The sequence below is a fragment of the Semicossyphus pulcher genome, unplaced genomic scaffold, assembly GCF_022749685.1.
Source record: "Semicossyphus pulcher isolate SPU_LCO1_2020_fin unplaced genomic scaffold, fSemPul1.0.p SCAF_19, whole genome shotgun sequence".
NCBI lineage: Eukaryota > Metazoa > Chordata > Actinopteri > Labriformes > Labridae > Semicossyphus > Semicossyphus pulcher.
The window spans coordinates 13,007,513-13,026,271 of NW_027211692.1; the positions used below are offsets into that span (position 1 = coordinate 13,007,513).

Below are 18,759 nucleotides of genomic sequence, written 5' to 3' on the forward strand. Positions count from 1 at the left end.
GTCTTTCCTCAGATTACACGTTAAGCTCCAGAGCTCAGAGGACTCCCGAGGGCGTGTCCTGAGAAACTTTACAGCAGGATTTCCCTCGCATGCCTGACGGGATTCCGTCCCGGAGCGACCTAGTTTTCTGGGTGCTGCTTAAATAAGCCATGGTATAGGCTTTTTATAGACTAATAATATTTTCCAGGTATTATTTCAGCCTGTTACATGTTATAGCTGAATAACTGAAGTGGTTATAGAGAACGGCCTATAATTCATTCTGTTTATCTCATCTTAAATGAAAACAAATCATGTTTAAATTCATATAATCTATGATCTAACTGTTTAATGACAGCAGCAACACTTCCAAAATGCTTATAGAAACGTATACATTGCAGGAATGTTATCTTCTCCTAACGTAGGCCTAGCCATGACCAAAAAAAACGTTCTAATCTTGATAGCCGTAAATAGATTGTCCTAAATAAAGAAACTTTCCATATTCATCACCCCGAAGTTTTTTAAAATTTCCTCTCAAAAATTGTCAGACGGTGAGAAATATCTCGTGCTTATGATGGTATAAAAAAAACCATCTATTATTATCCGTCGGCGAGGTGAGCTTCTGGTCCATTTTAGTGGGAGAGGGAATCCCTCAACGTCACCAAGGATACCAAACACAACAGCAAAGGACAAATATGGTCATGTACGTCAGCGGAACTCCGAGGCGGGACTTCGACGCTAGAAATGCCTACTCGAGGAGGATGGATTCATTCATAAGACAAGATCTGCTACTGTGCACCGTAATACCGGCGAACGTCTACCGGCGTACCGTGAACGGACTTTATGGATCTATAATCGCATTATTGACCGGCAGAAGAAGAGATCTCCGAGGATTTAAAGCTAAGCGAGAGGACTTCTTATCAACTTGGATACTTTCCCCCTAAACGCGGGGAACTGGATTAAGCTTCTTCATGCAACTTTTTTGGAAAGAAACCAAGAGCATCTCACCGGGGAATAACAAAAAGATCAGCAACGGTAAGTCAATATTGTACTAATTAATATTCGATAGCTTATTGCTTTTTTCAGCATGCCGCGTAAGGTACTATAAACTCTCTTCCGGAGTTGTTTTTGTAATTCCAATCCATGATCGATGCATTTATGCAGGCAAAAGTAGCTAATAAAGCTCACAAGTTGTGGAATTGCAAATCTTTTATATCACATTATATGCTTTTTTAAAACTGTCAAACTATTCAGCTGGCATTTAACACCAGTCATTCTCTCCTTACAGTATAGGCTACCTGGTTTGTAGTAATCTTCTTGGTTGTGCCGCTGCCCTGTCGCTGCAGGTGACATCGCCCTCTCTCTGGTAGCTGCAGGTGTCTCGTTCTCTCTCGGTCCCTCCGGGGAGATGTACCAAGGGTTCCCCGGTGACCCAGACAGCGGATCCCGTGGAAGCTCGTCTCCATCTATAGAGTCACAGTACCTTTCCTCCGTGGACTCCTTCGGGAGCCCGCCGACCACCAGTGCTCCGCAGGTGAGTAAGGCACTATTAAGGCTAAATAATGCATGTAAATATGCTTTTTGAATAAATACAACAGGTCTTACTAGGGCATGTTCCTATGCTAACATTGTTCCAGATGAATAAACTGCATGTTGATTAATGTGTAATTCATGGTTACTTTGTTGATATGGTTTATTCTAAGGCTATATTTGTGGGGGAGTTTAGCACCCCATAGGTCAATGTGTGTTGTTTATGGCATGTGGGCTTTGTGATAACCAAAAGGCTAACATAGCCTAAAATGTGTTATGTGTGTTATGTTTGAAGATATATAAAACATTGTTAGGCCAGCCGCAGATAAGATATGCATGATAGCTATAATCATATAAAATATAATGGCTGACATATACAGAGCACTGAAAATGTAATTTATAGATTTAAAATACATAATTAATATATGATGCGGACTCTTATTTAGCCTACTTATAACAGCTCTTCCTTACGCTTTTTATTTTCTTTCTAATGCTTCTGGTGTTACGTTAAGTTGCTACCGTCCTGCAGTTCGATGTCAATAGTTTGTTGTTTCGGCAGAATAAATATCTATTTACCTCTATGCGTTTCTGTGAGAGACCAGTAGCGGTTCTCAAGCCTTGACAACGTGCTCCGTTTACAGCACGCCGCAGAACGGATGACAGAGTCCTGGAACTCTCCTACGTAAGCGCGGAAGCCCCGCCCCGCCCCACTGCCCGCTTCTCTCCTTCCACGCGCTCCGCTCTCCTCTCACAGGCCTCGCCGTGACGTAAATGCTTGTTCTATTTTGGAGTGCTACGTCGCGTTGCCAAGGGGAACACCGGGGGTGTGACGGGGGAGGAGGAAGAAGGAGGGGGGAGACGCTGATTGGTCGAGGAGGCCGTTTTTAGAGCCGCCTGTCCCAATGTCATAACACCCAATATGAATATTAATGAAAGTCGATACTTTCTTCCTTGGGTCTAAAATAAAACAAAGAAAGACAGGATGCAGCTTTGAGCTCTCTATGGGTATTTTTTGACCTATATTCTGATAACTAGACAAACTTATGACTCTATAGCAACAAACATTGAAAACTAGTGAATACAAGGGTTGCACTTAATAATAGCCTACTAACATAATTAAAATAAAACTATTTGTCATATTTTAAACCAATTTCTCATATCAAAGTAAAGTTACTAAAAAAGTTAATAAAAATACCTGCATTTTTACGTAGTATTACATTCTCAAGGTATGATTTATGCCATGCCATGTATCTTTACTGGAATTTTAAGTACTTAACCCTCTAAAATAGGACCTTTAATAGAATTTATTATAATGTTAATGCCTGTATTTCAGCCTCTGTGTGTCTAAATGTGTGAAGTGATCTGTGGTGGTTGCATAGTTTGTAATACTGCATTTGCATTCATGTCTCCTTCTCAGGAGTGTGTGTCAGCAGGAGCTGGCTTGAGCATTGTTGGCAGCGGGCCAGGGGCCAGTGTTGGAGGGGAAATGCCCGGTTCATTCGTGCCCACCGTCACCGCCATCACCACCAGTCAGGACCTGCAGTGGATGGTTCAGCCGACCCTCATCTCATCTCAGGCCTCTGGACAGAGTGGGTCCACTGGCACCACAACCATGACCCAACCAGTGTCACTGGTTGACCCATATGACATGCCGGGCCCCAGTTATTCTGCGGGGTCTGGATTCACCCCTCCAAGTTCTGAAACTCCAGGCCCAGCACCAGGGCCCATGCGCCAGTCCAGAACCCGTAGCCGCCGTACACGAGACGAGTCTGTGAGTGACGATGGAGATGTTGGTGTGTTAGTAAGTGTGTGTGTTTAAACGGTTTGCTTGTTGACCCTCACGTGCAAAGCTTAGGTATATCATTAACATGGGAGCCAACAGATTTGATCCAGTACTATCCACAAACACTTAAGGGGAATAAGTAATAGACAAAAAAAAGGTCAAGTTCCTGTCTACTGTATGACCATCTCATAAACAAAGACATTCTAAACAGGGAAAAGGGTGCAGACACATTGTAAAGAAAATGTTAAAAATAGGGCAAATATGCAACCATAGCTTGTGGGCCCTCTACTGTCGCTTCAACAATACAACAACATTTTCATAACTAGAGACAAAAAACTTTTTTGTAATCGGCTGTATTATTTTCCTTTTCATCCTAGCTCACACCTGAGGAGGAGGAGAAGAGGCGTGTGCGGAGAGAGAGAAACAAGCTTGCTGCCGCCAAATGCAGAAACCGCAGACGAGAACTCACGGATAGACTGCAGTCGGTGAGCTTGGCCCTGTTATAACTGCCAGAATGAGTAATGATTATAATTACACACTTAGTGTTACCTCCCATAACATTACAGAGTGTGTTAATAAGTGTGTGCATGTGTATAAGAGGGAGGATTATGGTAATAAGGTGTTTAGCGGTTGTGAAGACAATTAAAGTCCTTAAGACAGACTATCCTACCTTTGGTATTTTGGCCAAATTAATGTGCTTTTATATAAGCGACCTTACATATCCAACACAAAGAAAGTGTGTCTGCTGGGATGGATACACTCACCCACACAAACACTGAAGTAGAGGTTTGGAGTCGCTAACACTCTCTCTCTTTCTGCTGCACATCTTCTTCCCTCCTCTACCCATTTCACACACCTCTCTCCCATCCCGATGCCCTTGTTTCTTTCATTCTCTGTACCTGCCCACAGGAGACTGACATACTGGAGGAGGAAAAGGCCGAGCTGGAAGCTGAGATCTCGGAGCTGCAGAAAGAGAAGGAGCGCCTGGAGTTTGTCTTGGTGGCCCACCAGCCTAACTGCAAGATCCCCTACCAGGACCAACCCCAGCAGGGCTCATCGCAGCTCCCTCTGGTCCAGCCTCAGCTCGCTCCCCAGACCTTACAACCTCCCGTCTCCATTGTGGGCTTGTCTGTGAAGGAGGACACTTTCTATCTGCCTCCTGCCTACACCGCCCACCCATCTTCAGCACAGTCTCAGCCTCCGGTTCAGCCGCAGCAGCAAGTCCAGCCGCAGCCTCAGCCAGGGATGATGCAGGAGGTAGAGTTTTCTAGTTCTTTCTATGGCTCGAGTGAGCCAGCACCAGGCGGGCCGTGCCTTATGGCCAGCGACAGTGGTGGTGGTGGTGTTAACCATGACGATGCGGCCATTGGCAGCTACAACACCTCATACACATCTTCATTTGTGTTCACCTACCCAGAGGGAGCCTGCGGGGTCAGTGCCAACCAGCGGAACAGCAGTAGCGAGCAGTCATCTGATTCCCTGAACTCGCCTTCGCTGCTGGCACTCTGACTGACCGACAGACACACGCGCACACATATTAACACGCACACACAATACGCTTGCTGGAAGTAGAGCCTGGGGCAAGTACATGCACAGTACCTACAGTATCAGCCTGACAGATTGAGAAAAAAACAATCGCTTTTGTGATTGGTTAAAAGTTTACAGATTCTAAAATGCATTCCAATTAAGAGCCATAGACATAGTTGCACATTAGATCTAACCTTTAACATTGAGCTTAAACAATACATAGTTTCTTGTTTTGTATTATCAGTATACATGCAACTGGACAAGATATGTGAATAATACTGAGTCACAAATTCAAGTCCAAATTGCCTGAATTAACAGATTATTTCACAAAGAATATTCTCAATCTTTAACATGTACAGTACATCCAGTCAGATAGCACAGGCTCACTTTACATGCCAACACGCACCAGTTCCCCTACCTTGTTCCCTCTGTCGGGTGCCCAGTGCTCTTGCTGTCATCCTTTTCCATCCTTTTTCTCCCTTCTTCCTCTCGCTGAATGTATTTGTGCAAATCTGAAATAGGGACGAAGGACACCTTATTCGGGGTCTTTTCTTGTGGGAGACAGAACGCTGATTTCTCGCTTACCTCTAACTCTTCATCTGCTCGACCTCCCTCTGCTTCTTCATCTGCTGCTTGGACTTTGGCAAGTTGGGGATCTGATTGTGCCAGCCGCCACTAAATCTTGTGCTTTCTTCTCTCGTTTTTTAAAAAACTTTCTTCTGACGTCTGCCTACCTGCCATGCGACCCATCTCTGCCCATCTGTTTCTCCTCTTCTGTCTCTATGTTTCTCCCTCTCTCTCTGAAGTCTTCGACCCCCGAGAGCCCGAAGACCCCCTCCAGCCCTTGGGACCTTGAGTGAATGACAACCAGACTTACACGCCCTTTTGCACCCTCTCATACACGGACATGGAGGCAACCCCCCCATTCAGAAGATGAATTTTCTTGGAGCGTGTTGCTCCGAGGGGATCCTTACAGAGAACAGCAGCTAAAAAACTAAAATAACATGCACATAGACGCATTACCAATGAACGCAAAATGCAAGACAGATGCCGCTGTCTTCTGCTGAGCCATTTTTCAATGTTCATGCCATGATTAGACAAATGTGAGGCCGGTTGAAAGTGAGGATGGAGAGAGGTTTAGCAGGAATTAACGAAGGAAGTGCGACCAAGTTGGAAAGACTCAAATGGGGAGGTGATGGATAAAAAGAATGACGCCCATTCAAACCATCGATTTTTCTGGAACCAAATGCTGAAAACAAAGAAAGAGCCAAATGTTAAAAACAAAGCAAAAAAAAAGAAAGAATGGAAAAATCATGCTCTTGCCAACTGTGTGGAAGGGTGACCTCAGTAAAAACACCTCCATACCACAGAGCCTCATCACCCTGGGCCTACATGCGCAGATTCACAACATCGCTTTGAAGTCTCTGAACTGAAGATACAGACGTTTTGTTGCGGCGCAGCAGCTCCCTGTTTATGCTCAAAATCAATCAGATGTGAACCGATGCCTTTATTTAGAGGAGAGACGTTTTTTGTAGTGATTCAGACAACCTCTAAACATTGGGCTCAGTGGTCTCTGTACCTCCCCTGTTCTCTCCACGGAGACGAGGCGGGGGTGCGTTTTATTGTGAGTGCGTCCACTCTGAGGCACCTGGCCCGTTTATTTCTTTCTTTATTGAGGTTGATGTGGCTGGCGAGCGAGCACAAAGCGAGACCGGGAAACAAAAAGGGGAGAACATGTGGGCTGATGTCGAGGAGTGAGCGTCCTTTTTTTGCCTGTGAATTTGTACAACTTGTTTCCTGTATGTTTGAGTGAGAATTGTTCTATATTTTAATGTCTATGTGTGTTTGTGTGTTTGATTGTTTTGCATAGACCTCTGCTTTCATTTGTACTGTTGCCGTATCTTGTTTTTTTTGTTTTGTTCTTTTTTTTAACCGGGAAATTTCCTTACAACTGTTACTATTATTATTGCCTTGTAACAATCGTTTCATTATTTTATTGTATTTTCATTTGGCAACTTTGGAGGCATGTTGTGCACTATAAAAAAAACTTACTATAAGTCTATATGCATATACATATATACAAGTAACATGTATATATAAGTGTATGTACCATGATTGTAAAGTATGAATGTTTGCAGATCTAAATGGGATATTTTTGTCAATGAAGAACAAGATAAGATGTTACTGAGGTTTAGTTTTAAAATGAATATTTTTCTAAAGGAACAAAAAAAACGAATAAATTTAAAGTACAGCCCTGTCCCTCAACATGAAGCACGATGTCACTGCCTCTATCAATGTGTATTTATGTTTTATAAACAATATAAAGCACTATCCAAGTTACATTCAATGTATGTTTATGGTTATGATGTAAGAAGGTTGTGGTAACGCCTTTGTTTTGTTTGTTTGTTTTTTCTCTGTGAGGTCTGTCCTAATGCTACTGACACCTTAATGCCACTTGATCCTTAGCAGATGCAAAATGAGGAAAAAAAAAATAGTGATTGAATGTTAATACACGTATTAAAAGTGTTCAGACTACAACAGAATGACTAAACTGTTTCATTTGAGGACAAAGTATTTCATACCTAGTATGCATTTCTGTCCAGTATAAACATATCAATTAATAACATTGTTATTTCTAACTGAAATGTGTGTTTGAAGGATAACCACAGTGTAAGCCTTGATATTAACATTATGTTAATCCATTCCTGTACTTAATATGTTGTCTAACTGACATAAAACATTTATTGTGATTGTATTTGATGGATAAGAAGCTTTATTTTCAATAAATAAACATGTTTATTCAAAAACAATGGCACGATAAATGATATAAATTCTTCTTCAAATGTGGCTCCTGGTGTTCAGAAAATGGGCAGACCTCATTTTTTTTAAATGTTGAATTAATGACTGTGTTTGTACAGATGTTGGAGATGCCTTTTGATTTACTCTCCAAATGCAAATGTGATGAGAATATGTTCTGGTGTGTCAGAATAAGCATAAAACATATTCAATAGTTCTCATGTATATAGGTTATTTGTGGTGCTACTTATAATGACGAGGCAGTTTCACAATGAATGGTGGAAGGTTACGCTTCAGGACGTTTTATTCAGAATAGAAGCCATTAACAGTGAATTCCCAGCAGTAATCACTCTATGATTTCATCAAAGGTTAACATAATTTGCCTGCTACATCTTTAAGTGTGACGAACAGATCTCAGAGGGCCCCTGTACTGTACCTGCACTCAACAAACATGCGCCCCTGATCACCACACAGCACACTCATTCTATCATATAATTTCTTTGCCTTGGGTTTTATTGAAGTTGTCCGAATTTTCTTTCATCTTTTTATATTGCAATCACATATGGGTTTTTTCAGGTGAAAAAGAATGAAAAGGAGAATTATTTAGCTACCAGTTAAAAGACAGAGAAACTGCCTGCACCTACCTGTACTGTACAATGGCTACGTCAGTGTTACCTGCGTAAGAGCATTCCTATTTTTCTATGCTGAGGTGAATGTTGCTATGTATTTTTATTTTTCCACAAATCCCATTTATAATCTGATTTAAAATGAAATGCAATACTTATTATCCTCTTGGATAAACATAATGTAGCACATTACGCAGTGCTCAAACTGACTGCTACTATATGTCAAGTATGATGATGTATTGCTTTAAATTTTTGTTACAATATATTAAAAGTTATCTGAACTATGGCAACATTTGGTTTTGATACAATCTTCATGAAAAAACTGTTTGACAATGTATCCAACAACTTAGAGAAGCCAATGTAACTTCTTTTCAATCAATCCCTTTTTAATGTTTTATCCTTTTTTAAAAATTATTTCATCCTCTATGGTCAAAGGTTACAATTTTGTCACTCCTGGAAACAGGATTTATGATTTTATACATTTTGATGCTACATTAGTAAAAGGTCCAAAGAAACTTCAATGATAGATGTCATTTAAGACTCGTGAATAATTACATAACTAACTCATGAAGGTGCTCTGATATCAAATTGGATATATTTTATTGTAAACAACTGACCAAAACTTGCTAGATTTCTGCACAGCACTAAAATGTACTATTTACTTGTTTTCATGATTTGTTTTTGTTTGATTTTGAGACCAAAGTGTATGAAATTTTTCCATTTTGCTTTAGTGGTTTTTGCTCTGTGTCCACATTTCAGCTTCTGGCTCTTTTTGTTATCAAGTTTACATGATTACGTTTTTTTTAAGGTTTCTAGACTGCAACGGTTGGGTGAGCTGTCTCCTAATGATGATATGACCAAATGCCATTCATTTCCAGTTTGTGAAAAAGTTACATAAATAAACAACATATTATTAATGTACATGTCTCTCAATTTTAAATGCTCTATCTTTACTCTGCTCTTTGACTTGTGTATGATTTTTTTGTACAACAAAAAAAGTAATGTTGATCATTGTTATTTTACTACAGGGGGTGAGAATGTATCATGTTTTGTATGTACATGTTTTAAAGTGCCCTAAGTTTTGTCTTTGTTCTCATTTAATTTCATGATTATGTTTGATTAATTGAGAAGTCCACAAAATTCCCTATCAATTCTTTAGTGAAGTTGTGTAAAGCAGAGCAGAGGCTGTTTATGGGCAAATGTCGGAAACAACATACCCAACACTATACTCAGGCAGACATAAGCCAAGATTGTCAAGGTTTAAACACAATAAAGAAAAGTAAGTGGCTATTATCACTATTGTCTCTATGTTAACAGTATATCATATGACTGCCTGTTTGTTCAAAGGGTCATTGTGATAAACTCACGAGATTGAACTCTTAAGCTTACTCTTTTGGCCAAATATAAGCTACTTGCCCAACAACAAACAGCAGACAAAGTTAGCACTAGCTGACTAGTGACCAGAAGTATTTCTCTCAGGACTTGGTGGAGACAAAAACAGAGCCAAAGGGAGAGTGAATATTGGACTTACATATGTCAGGTTGCCAGAAACATGTCTCCAAATGTAAGCATGTGTTGCACTGTAAATGCTAGAAGTGTACAGAGGCAACCGTTTGCTAACATGCTAGCTGACACTTACGGTTAAAATATTAAAGAGTTGACACTTTCAGATTAACTCGCGGTAATTAAAATCACTGTTGTCTTCTGAGTTGTTCTGTTGTTATTCAGTGCGAGTACGCGGTCTGTATTGCTCTCTAGCGTCCATACATAACATTTCTCAACACTTTTTTTGGAGCGTTCTGGGGGAAGTTGCGTCACAGAAGCAGCGCGAGCTCTCCGGATGTATTTGACGTCACCACACGTTCATTGTAAACATGGCGTCCGTGACAACAGGTGAGAACATAAAGGCCCGGCTAGCTAACGTTACCGCTTAGCATCAATTGAAATACTTCGGTGCTTGACTCTATATATTACACATATTCACGGCATTAATTCTGTGTAGAGTTTTTCAAACCGGTTTTATTTATAGCGCATGTTGCTCTTGGCCGAAAGCGTCTTTTAAGTTATTCTGAAGCTTCGATGCTAAGACAATGCTAATGCAGAATGCTAACACAGGCGGTTCTGTTGGCGGACTTGCTTTGGTCCCTTTTATGTATGATTTAACTTGAAATGAATACAACACATGTCAAGAGCGGACTATGCTCTGAGCTGTGCGTTGTTTTAATATTTGAGAGAGTAGAGTTTGTATGCCGTCGTCTTATGCTAACACAAGCTAACAAGCTCTGATTTAAAATTCTATTTCTCACCCGATTGAGTGTATTCTAAATTTAGCTCCCTTTTTCATGGAAAATGTTTGACTATCATGAGTGGATTTGTCTTAGTCAGACGTCAAAGTGACACCGTGTGAGTTTCGTCTCTGTGTAGCTATGAGTTCATCAGTATTAGTCACAGCGTGTTGGACTGAGCCATTGTCCTGGCAGCTGTTGTGCACCCATCACCCTGTATCTGTAACTCCAACTACAAGACGACACTTCATAATTGGTGTTATAAATAACCTCCAGCTGGCTGTGGTCAGCATGTGTTAGACCTCAGCATGCTGCTGTCTCCTCGGGTTTATGTCTCCCACTGGCAGTTTTGTGCCAGGCCCCTCTCCCACCGAAGCCTACAGTCTTATTCATTAGTTGCAGTCCTGCTCATGCTCCTGCTTAATAATTAAATTAATCGTTAATGTGTCAGTGGTTTAGTTGTTGATTAAGTTATATTAAATTCTTGCTGGCATGTGATTGATGTTTTTTTTCCATAGCCACCTCAGAGTGGATCCAATTTTTTAAGGATGCTGGGATCCCGGCCGGCCTCGCAGTTACTTATGCAGTCTCCTTTGTGGACAACAGGTAATCTTGTGCTTCCTTTTCTTTAATATAGCACATTATAGCCACAGTGTGTTGTTCTGTGATCATGCAAGTTTCCTTTGCACCCTCACCATAGATCGTAACTAAGTTGTGACTGTCTCTTTCATTAACTGAACCATGTCATTGTGATAAACTTATTGGTTTAACCAATTAGTTTCAGTCTCAGGGAGTTAGTCTTAAAGACACACTAAAAGATAACATATTTTTCATCTTAAATGACAAAGTGAGATACAAAAACATAGTATTCAGAACAACATTTTCTGAGAAACCAAAAACCTTATGTTTTTGCCATGAATTTAGCATACAATAGTAACTATTTTTCTTGTCACTGCAGAATTAACAAGAACATGTTGATGGACCTCAGTAAAGACATCATGATGGACCTCGGCATTACAGTCATTGGCGACATCATTGCCATTCTTAAACATGCCAAGCAGGTTTACAGACAGGTAAGATCGGATTCGACATTTTCACGTTCCTCAGTAATGAAACGTTTTCTAATGGATGCTGCATTGTCACTGGTGCAGGCATGTAGAAACAAATCAGCCCTGTAATATCTCCTCTATTGTTATGAATGCAGTCATGGAGAAGGAATGTCTTTTGAAGTTGCTGCTGTCAGGTCAGTGATTCGCTGTACACTGTGAGTTTGTATAATCTCTGTAATTTTTACTCTCTTACCAGGACATGTGCAAAATGGCCACAGAAGCCATCTCCTCAGGACAGACCAGTGTTAAAGCTGAGCTTAGAAGAACTGCCAATACTCGTAAGTATCTACATCTTAAATACAATTGATCTTCACTGTCATACATCGTAAGGATTCACAGCAAAATGGTCAGTGGGGAAAAGGGTATTTTAGAAAATGGCTAACAATATAGCACTCATGGTTGTTGTGTTGTCCATTTATTCTTCTCAAAAAAGTGAAATATTTATTTTGATACATTTTCTGTGATAACAGGAAACCAGGCTTAGACCTGCACCATTTGTGACAGTGAAATACAATTGTCTTAACTGTTTTTCCTTAAAGTAACAATCTCAGACTAGTCACTATCTATCACCGAATGAGGTAACACAATGGTGATTGAGCCTATGGCCACCTGATGAAAGCCTTTGCATTTGCAGTATATCGTATTTTTATGAACTCGGTGTTGGTGGTGACATTCGCGGAAAAGGTCACAAGCGACGCCCATTTAGTGACGTGTTTTCCATCACCCAGCAGTGGTTGGTCTATCAGACAGTGCAGGGGGATTAGCTAAGTGGCTGCTTTTCCGGTCTCGATAAGCATTGCGAGTAAACAGTAATCTACTATGGCTGAACAAACAAACAAAAGATCGATGACTACAGATACAACTTCAAAAATAAGTGAAAATCCAAAGAAAAAGAAACAAATTCAACGCTCAGATTAAGTCAAACAGTCTACTAACTAGTTAGAACCATGACAAAGAGAGCCAGCCGTAGACGTCTGGTTAAATCGGAAGACTGCTCTCTTAGTTACTGATTATTGCCAGTGGGAGGCGCCTAACCCTAACCCAATAGCACAAAATTTAAATCTTTGAGTTTGTAACAGCAATAGCCTCTTATGATCTGTTAATTTTGAATGCTCAAGGTTTTTCCTTCATAGCACAGTTTCAGGTCTTGTATCTCTGGAAAGTAGACTGCATTTTCCTTCTTTCATGCTTGGAGAGACATAAGTTCCTCATCACACTGTCTAAGGTCGTTTATTTCTCGGTTGAAGACCTTCTCCAGAAAGCCCTCCAGCTACCTATTTTTACACAAATCCATTTAGTTTTCGAACTCCTGAATTATGTTTTGTAGAGCAGAGCCTCTTTTTCTTCTCAGCCATGTGCTTGCATAGTATATAGTTTAAGCTGCTCCACCTCTTTTCTTATGAGCTTGTTGTGACTCTCAACAACTTCAAGTTTAGGCCCAAGCAGACCCAGTCACTCGACCCTCTGTTTGGAGCTTCCCTTCAAAGTTTTATGTTACTTGACAGACAATGTTGTCCTGCTCAGAGCTCTTCCTGGACACGGGCGTTATTTTTGTTCTGCACAGATGAGTCATTTTCCTGAATTTTGTCCTTCTGCTGCGTCTCTGAGCGTCACCCTTCTCAGACACATCTTTGAACTTGAAGTAATTCTCATTGTATCTCATTTGTAGCTGCATTGTCTAACTAATCGAGGGAGATTGTTGTCTTCATGAATCAACAGTTAAAATTGCTTTCTTTATGCATACTCCCTTTGTTTTCTAATAGACACTCTTCTGCCTTCTCAGCCATGCACTCATCAGTGCAATTATTCATTTTATGGGATCTATTTCTTGAAGCAAAGTGTCCCTTTCCCTCTCCAAGGCCTTCAATTCAATATAATGCTGGTTGATTGTTTCTTTCATATTCTCCATTTCTACACTGTAGTAGACCCTCTCTGAATCTCGGTGCCCTCAGCTGCTCCCTGCCTCTTGTCTTTTTCCCCTTTTGAGCAAACTAGAGAGTTCTCATTTTTTCTGGTAGGCTGCACTTTTTATGTGATTCCGTTAAATCACTTCATTCACAATCACTTCATCTCTTTGCTGATAAAGCTCCATGAGCCGTTGCAGAGCTGTGTTACAGTACTGCTAATGCAAACTGCACATTTTGTTCTACTGCTTCTTCTCATTAAAAAACATGGGGTGGCTTTTGTTGTGAGGTAGCCACAAGACAGGCAGTGTAATTGTCAAGTTCAGCTGTTGTGACTTTATAAAGCAAGTGAAGTTCCGTTCTTTACGGTAAGAAGTCATCACTTCTGTCAAAACTTACACAATCTATTTGCAAGAACGAGTGTCAAGCTAACATGTGATGGACCCTGGAGTGCTGTCTCTGTTTTGAGATGTAGCCTAAAAGAGACTAAAGATGTGCAAAACATTTGTTACTGAGTCTGTTTGTCATTGTTATGTCAAGCAATGGAGCATAATACATTGACTTCATTAGGAAATAAAAGCACATCAGCCTAATCTAATGTAACCAGAACAAACCGCATCATGCGGTCGGCTCCACTGGCACGTTGTGTAATGTTTCAGTTCCTCACAACGTGTTCAAAGTTTTCTCTATTGCACACTTTTAATTTTGGCGTGTCTAGAAAGGTCTCCCACATTTCAGATGACAACTCCGAAGCCCAGCTGTCCTCTGATCTGCTCTTGGGGACAGAACGTGACAAGTTCTTGGAGTTCCTATAGGAAACGAGCTAAATAACACCTCCTTTTTTCTATTTTTTCTCAGCTGCCACTCGTATGATTGCCAACGCTTTGAGCAATGACTCCCCGCCAGCCACTCCAGCACGTCGACCTGACAACCGGTTGTCCGTCACAGTGTCCAATATGCAAGGGAACAAGAGCAGCAAAGCAGGTAGATATCAAAGGCCGTTTCTTTCACCCCACCAATCCCTTATTTCCTGTCCCTCTGGAGCCATGAGCCCCATCTCTCTTTTTACCTCTGTTTAATCCTCCTGTACCCACCACTTTGTTTGTCAGTTGTAAGTCAGCCAGCTGATGAAGGGAACGGTTCGCAAGCAGTGAAGCGCCGACGTGTGACAGCTGAGATGGAAGGCAAGTACATCATCAACATGCCCAAAGGCACCACGCCTCGTACACGCCGCATCCTGGCCCAGCAGGCCAAGAAAGGTAGGCCTGATCTAGTGGCCTCGCCGACAACTCGCTCCAATAATGCTGTTTCCCATGAAGGCTAATCAATACTAAACTTAATGAGCAACTTATTTCATACTAAAACTAATCAGGTGACAGGCTGACAAACTGTCATAATCTAACCCCCTTTTACTAACACTTTCTTTTGTTACAACAACTGGTCTCTCTTTCAAACTGTGCTAGTGTTTTGTTTCACATCACCTTAATTTTCCTGACCATAAAGTCTGTTTGCATGTCATGTATGTTCTCCAGTGTGATCTCTCTCTACTTATTAGATGAAAGAAAAAATAGCCCTAACACGCTCTTTGTCATGTTGGCTTCTGAAAGCTTTTAAAGGGGCTATATGTAAGATTTCATATGTATTCATCAATTGGATATCCTTTTTTATTGCCATTGTGTGAAGGGATAGTAGAGGAACTGAAAAATTGACTCCCCAATTTCCTCTTGTATCGAGGAAAAACCGTCCCTAGTGCTTTACATAAAAATCAGCCCACAGGTTGTTAGGGGCAGTGGAGGTAGTTGGAGAAGGTCTCAATTTATCAGTTCCTCTACTATCCCTTCATACATTGGCAATAAAAAATGATATCTAATTGATGAATACATGTAAAATCTTACATATAGCCCCTTTTTAATTTGGGGGCTTCTCGGGCTGACCTGAATGCTTCGAAGCTTCAATCGTTGCCATGGTAATTGATGGCCAAAATCAGTATTCAAATTATGTTTTTCCTTTTTAACCACAGACGTTAGGAGATGAGCAGATATAACACACATCTGTGTGTTTCGCATGCTCTGTACCTGGCTCAATAAGATCGCCATCTGTCCATATTTCATCGCACACTATAAAGTATAAAGTACGTTTCCACATGCTGTGAATGACACTAGCAGGAGCTGTAACCTGCGATCAGGTCATCATAGTTTATAATAATGCAGCGCGGGGAGGACACAGATGTTTAATAACTTGGATCTGTGTGTTAATCACGCAGATCTTTCTGTCTGTCACTGTCAACAGAGACTCCAGTCTGCTGTGTTGTTCTTATATTTCACACAGAGCTGTAGAGGAGCATCAGGCTTCATGATCAAACTCAGTTTATTTTTTGTCTATTAACCAGTAGAGCTAGCTAACTGTTGCATTACAAACTATTAAATTATACTTCTTAAATGTTGACTGGTGCACACTGCAAGACCCTATACAGCAGATTTGTCTCTAAATAGCGTGGGTTAAGCACAACTCTAGAGGAGAGATTTTGTATCCATCTGTGAGGATCACATAGAATCTTTTATTTTTTATGGCTAATTATTAAAACATGGCCCAAACCTATCAGTCTTTTATGTAGAAAGTTCTAACCCCATAATGTTCTCCTCCTTTTAAAAGGTTCGAAACGCACCTCTGTGTTTGCGCGACTTGGTGCCGAATCAAAAGCAGACACAACAACAAGCAATAACAAGGTGAGACCTGTCAGTATATTGTAATAGCTCACTTTGGATTGGATTGCATGTAGGCATGAAGAATTCTGTGCTCATGATGCTCATGTTTGGCAGCCCACCGGTGTGTTCAGTCGGCTGGACAGAGGGGGGGAAGAGGGGCAGAGGCCAGGCAAAATGGTTGCAAACATGGATGTGGACGACAAGGACGACAGTGACGGAGAAGGCTCCGTCCTCCAGTATGCTGGCGTTCTTAAGAGAGCCCCGTCCTCACAGAGGAAAGAGCCAGCCGCCAAACCTGCTCCGACCACCCTGCGGCGCCTGGGGGGGAAATTCAAACTACCTCCCTCTGACACTCCCACCTCCTCCTCCTCTTCTCCTAATGGTCTCCCCCCTGCCAAGATCAGTGTGCTTCAAAGACTGGGCAAGCTCCCCACCACACACCCGAGCACAGCTGTGTCGCCTCCGCCTGCTGACACACAAGACAACCGGGTGACGAGCACCAGGCCGCGAGCTCAGGAGAGACTGACCATAGCGAGTCCCAAGGTGAGCAGCAGCACCGGGGCTGCAGGAGCAGAAGCCTTAGGGGCCCAGATGGACATCGGGGCGGTCAGTGTTTTTAAAAGACTGGGCAGCAAGAGAACCTAACCTGAAATTATCCAGACTCTTTCTACACGTCCTTTATAGAATTTGTATCACCCCCTTTTTGCGACGTATCCTGGCGACATGCAGGACTGCAGATTGGAGTGTTTTCTTTTTTTGTTGTTGTTTCAGCCTGAGTGTATGGACACATTTAATGCTGCTTAGTCTAAGATAAAGGTAGATGTTTTTATACACTTAAACATGCTGCCATTGAGAAAAATACACCTTTTTGTTTAAGTGTCCAAGCTTTTAATTTGAGGACTCAAAGTCCTCTGTATGTTATGTTGCTCGACCCAAAAGCTATTTATCATGTCTGCCGTATATCATTTAAAAATATATATATTTAGCTATATACGTGAGCTTAAAGCATGAGCATGATGTCAACCGAGCTGCCATACTGGTGGTTTTAATTTTACCCTGTAACTCCACGTCTGCTGCTGCTGCCTTTTTAGAGAATCCTCCTGAACGAAAACAGTTGAATAGGTGTAAATGAAATTTGCCAGAAAGCCAACTAAAATGTTAAATTAGATAAAACTTTCTGCTCTGTAACAGTTTTTATACAAAGTAGGAAAGAGTGCAAAAGGTAAGAAGTTTTTTTTACACTTCAGGCAATTTAAGTTCATTCTTCAAGTGAAAAAAGGAAAGCAGTCAGGTGTAAGACATGCCGTGAGATGATGGTTAAATCTTTCTACTTCTTATTACCTTCAACACCTCATAATTACCTCCTGTATCGTGTTTTAAAAGTAGAAGATATGCGAAAGTGCAGATGAAAGGCTTCTTTATTTAAGTGTGTAAAATCGAAACTCGAATAGTCACACAGAACAACCTCTCTGAACACTTGAGTGTCATAACAAAGCACTGCACCTCTTCTTCTGCGCTTTGTCGAATAGAAGTTCACACCTCCGACCTAAAGACGCGCATGTCAACTTTTCTACCATAGTACTGAACATTTTCTACCACACCCTACTTGAAGGCTGGGTCACGAGAATATTGTTTATTTTGAAATGCAATGTATAGATTTGTTAGATTTGATTTGGAGCAGCACAGAACCTGTTCTGTTGCATATTTTTCTATGTGGACATTCTTGTATCATGTATTCATGTAAGAAACTCAGAGATGCCATCAGGCCTGGTGTCAGGGGGGCCACGTTAGGGGTCTCAGTAGGTAGTTCACTTTTACCCAGTATGGGTCATTCACACCCGTGTACTGTTTTGGTCTTTCAGACTTCACACCAGAACTTTGTTACACTGTAAATATTGAGCGTTTAAATCCACGTTAAGGACTTTTTATTGTTTTAAAGAACAAAGTAGTGCAACACACAACAAGAATTGTCATGATTTTTTTTAAAGATATTAAGGAAAAACCCTGAATTTGTGCTTGGGAAATAATTAAAAGAGGAAAAGGGTGCAAACGTGTTTTGGTGTCCTCTTTGTTGTCTCAAAAGGAGACATTTACAATGCATGTCTTTGGCAGAAAAAGTACTTTGCAACTCTTTCAAGTATTGACAATACAGTAAAGTCAATATTTATTTTCCCCTGGGAACATGAAGCTGATCAATACACTTGTTAAACTCTCACGCCTCTCTCAGTGAGGGAGCTGCTGCATAATGTTGGATAATCAGTCAGAGGGTTATGTGAATGATGCTTTATCAGAGGATGATTATATAGAGCTGCAACCAGGAAATGCAGCTTTAAACTAAATTTTCTGACTTAAAATTTCATTTACATCCTTATTCCTCATCAGTACAAATAACACACATGGCACATACAGCCACCTTGTGTCTTTTCTTTATCACTATTATCTCCAAGGAGGCATTGTAGGTACAAAATGGTTCACTGGTTTGTGCATTGGTGTGATAATGAACACCTTAAGTTGAAAA

General features: G+C 41.1%; 2 protein-coding genes across 4 annotated transcripts; both read left to right on the forward strand.

Annotated features, from left to right (window-relative positions):
- The first annotated feature begins 780 nt into the window (after window positions 1-780).
- On the forward strand, window positions 781-9,322 carry fosb (FBJ murine osteosarcoma viral oncogene homolog B). 3 transcript variants are annotated; one of them, XM_069668018.1, is made up of 5 exons: window positions 781-1,011; window positions 1,323-1,510; window positions 2,924-3,307; window positions 3,667-3,774; window positions 4,199-9,322. In XM_069668018.1, the coding sequence occupies exons 1-5, from the start codon at window positions 948-950 to the stop codon at window positions 4,796-4,798; spliced, it is 1,344 nt and encodes a 447-aa protein (XP_069524119.1). In that variant the 5' UTR covers window positions 781-947; the 3' UTR covers window positions 4,799-9,322. The 3 variants fall into 3 exon arrangements, with proteins under 3 accessions (XP_069524119.1, XP_069524120.1, XP_069524121.1); XM_069668019.1 differs by having other exon boundaries at window positions 2,924-3,277; XM_069668020.1 differs by having other exon boundaries at window positions 925-1,011; window positions 1,265-1,510.
- A 790-nt stretch (window positions 9,323-10,112) lies between these two features.
- Window positions 10,113-18,282, forward strand: cunh19orf47 (chromosome unknown C19orf47 homolog). Its single transcript, XM_069668021.1, has 8 exons — window positions 10,113-10,131; window positions 11,042-11,129; window positions 11,482-11,596; window positions 11,829-11,910; window positions 14,395-14,520; window positions 14,646-14,795; window positions 16,189-16,262; window positions 16,356-18,282. The coding sequence occupies exons 1-8, from the start codon at window positions 10,113-10,115 to the stop codon at window positions 16,884-16,886; spliced, it is 1,185 nt and encodes a 394-aa protein (XP_069524122.1). The 3' UTR covers window positions 16,887-18,282.
- Window positions 18,283-18,759: the final 477 nt, after the last annotated feature.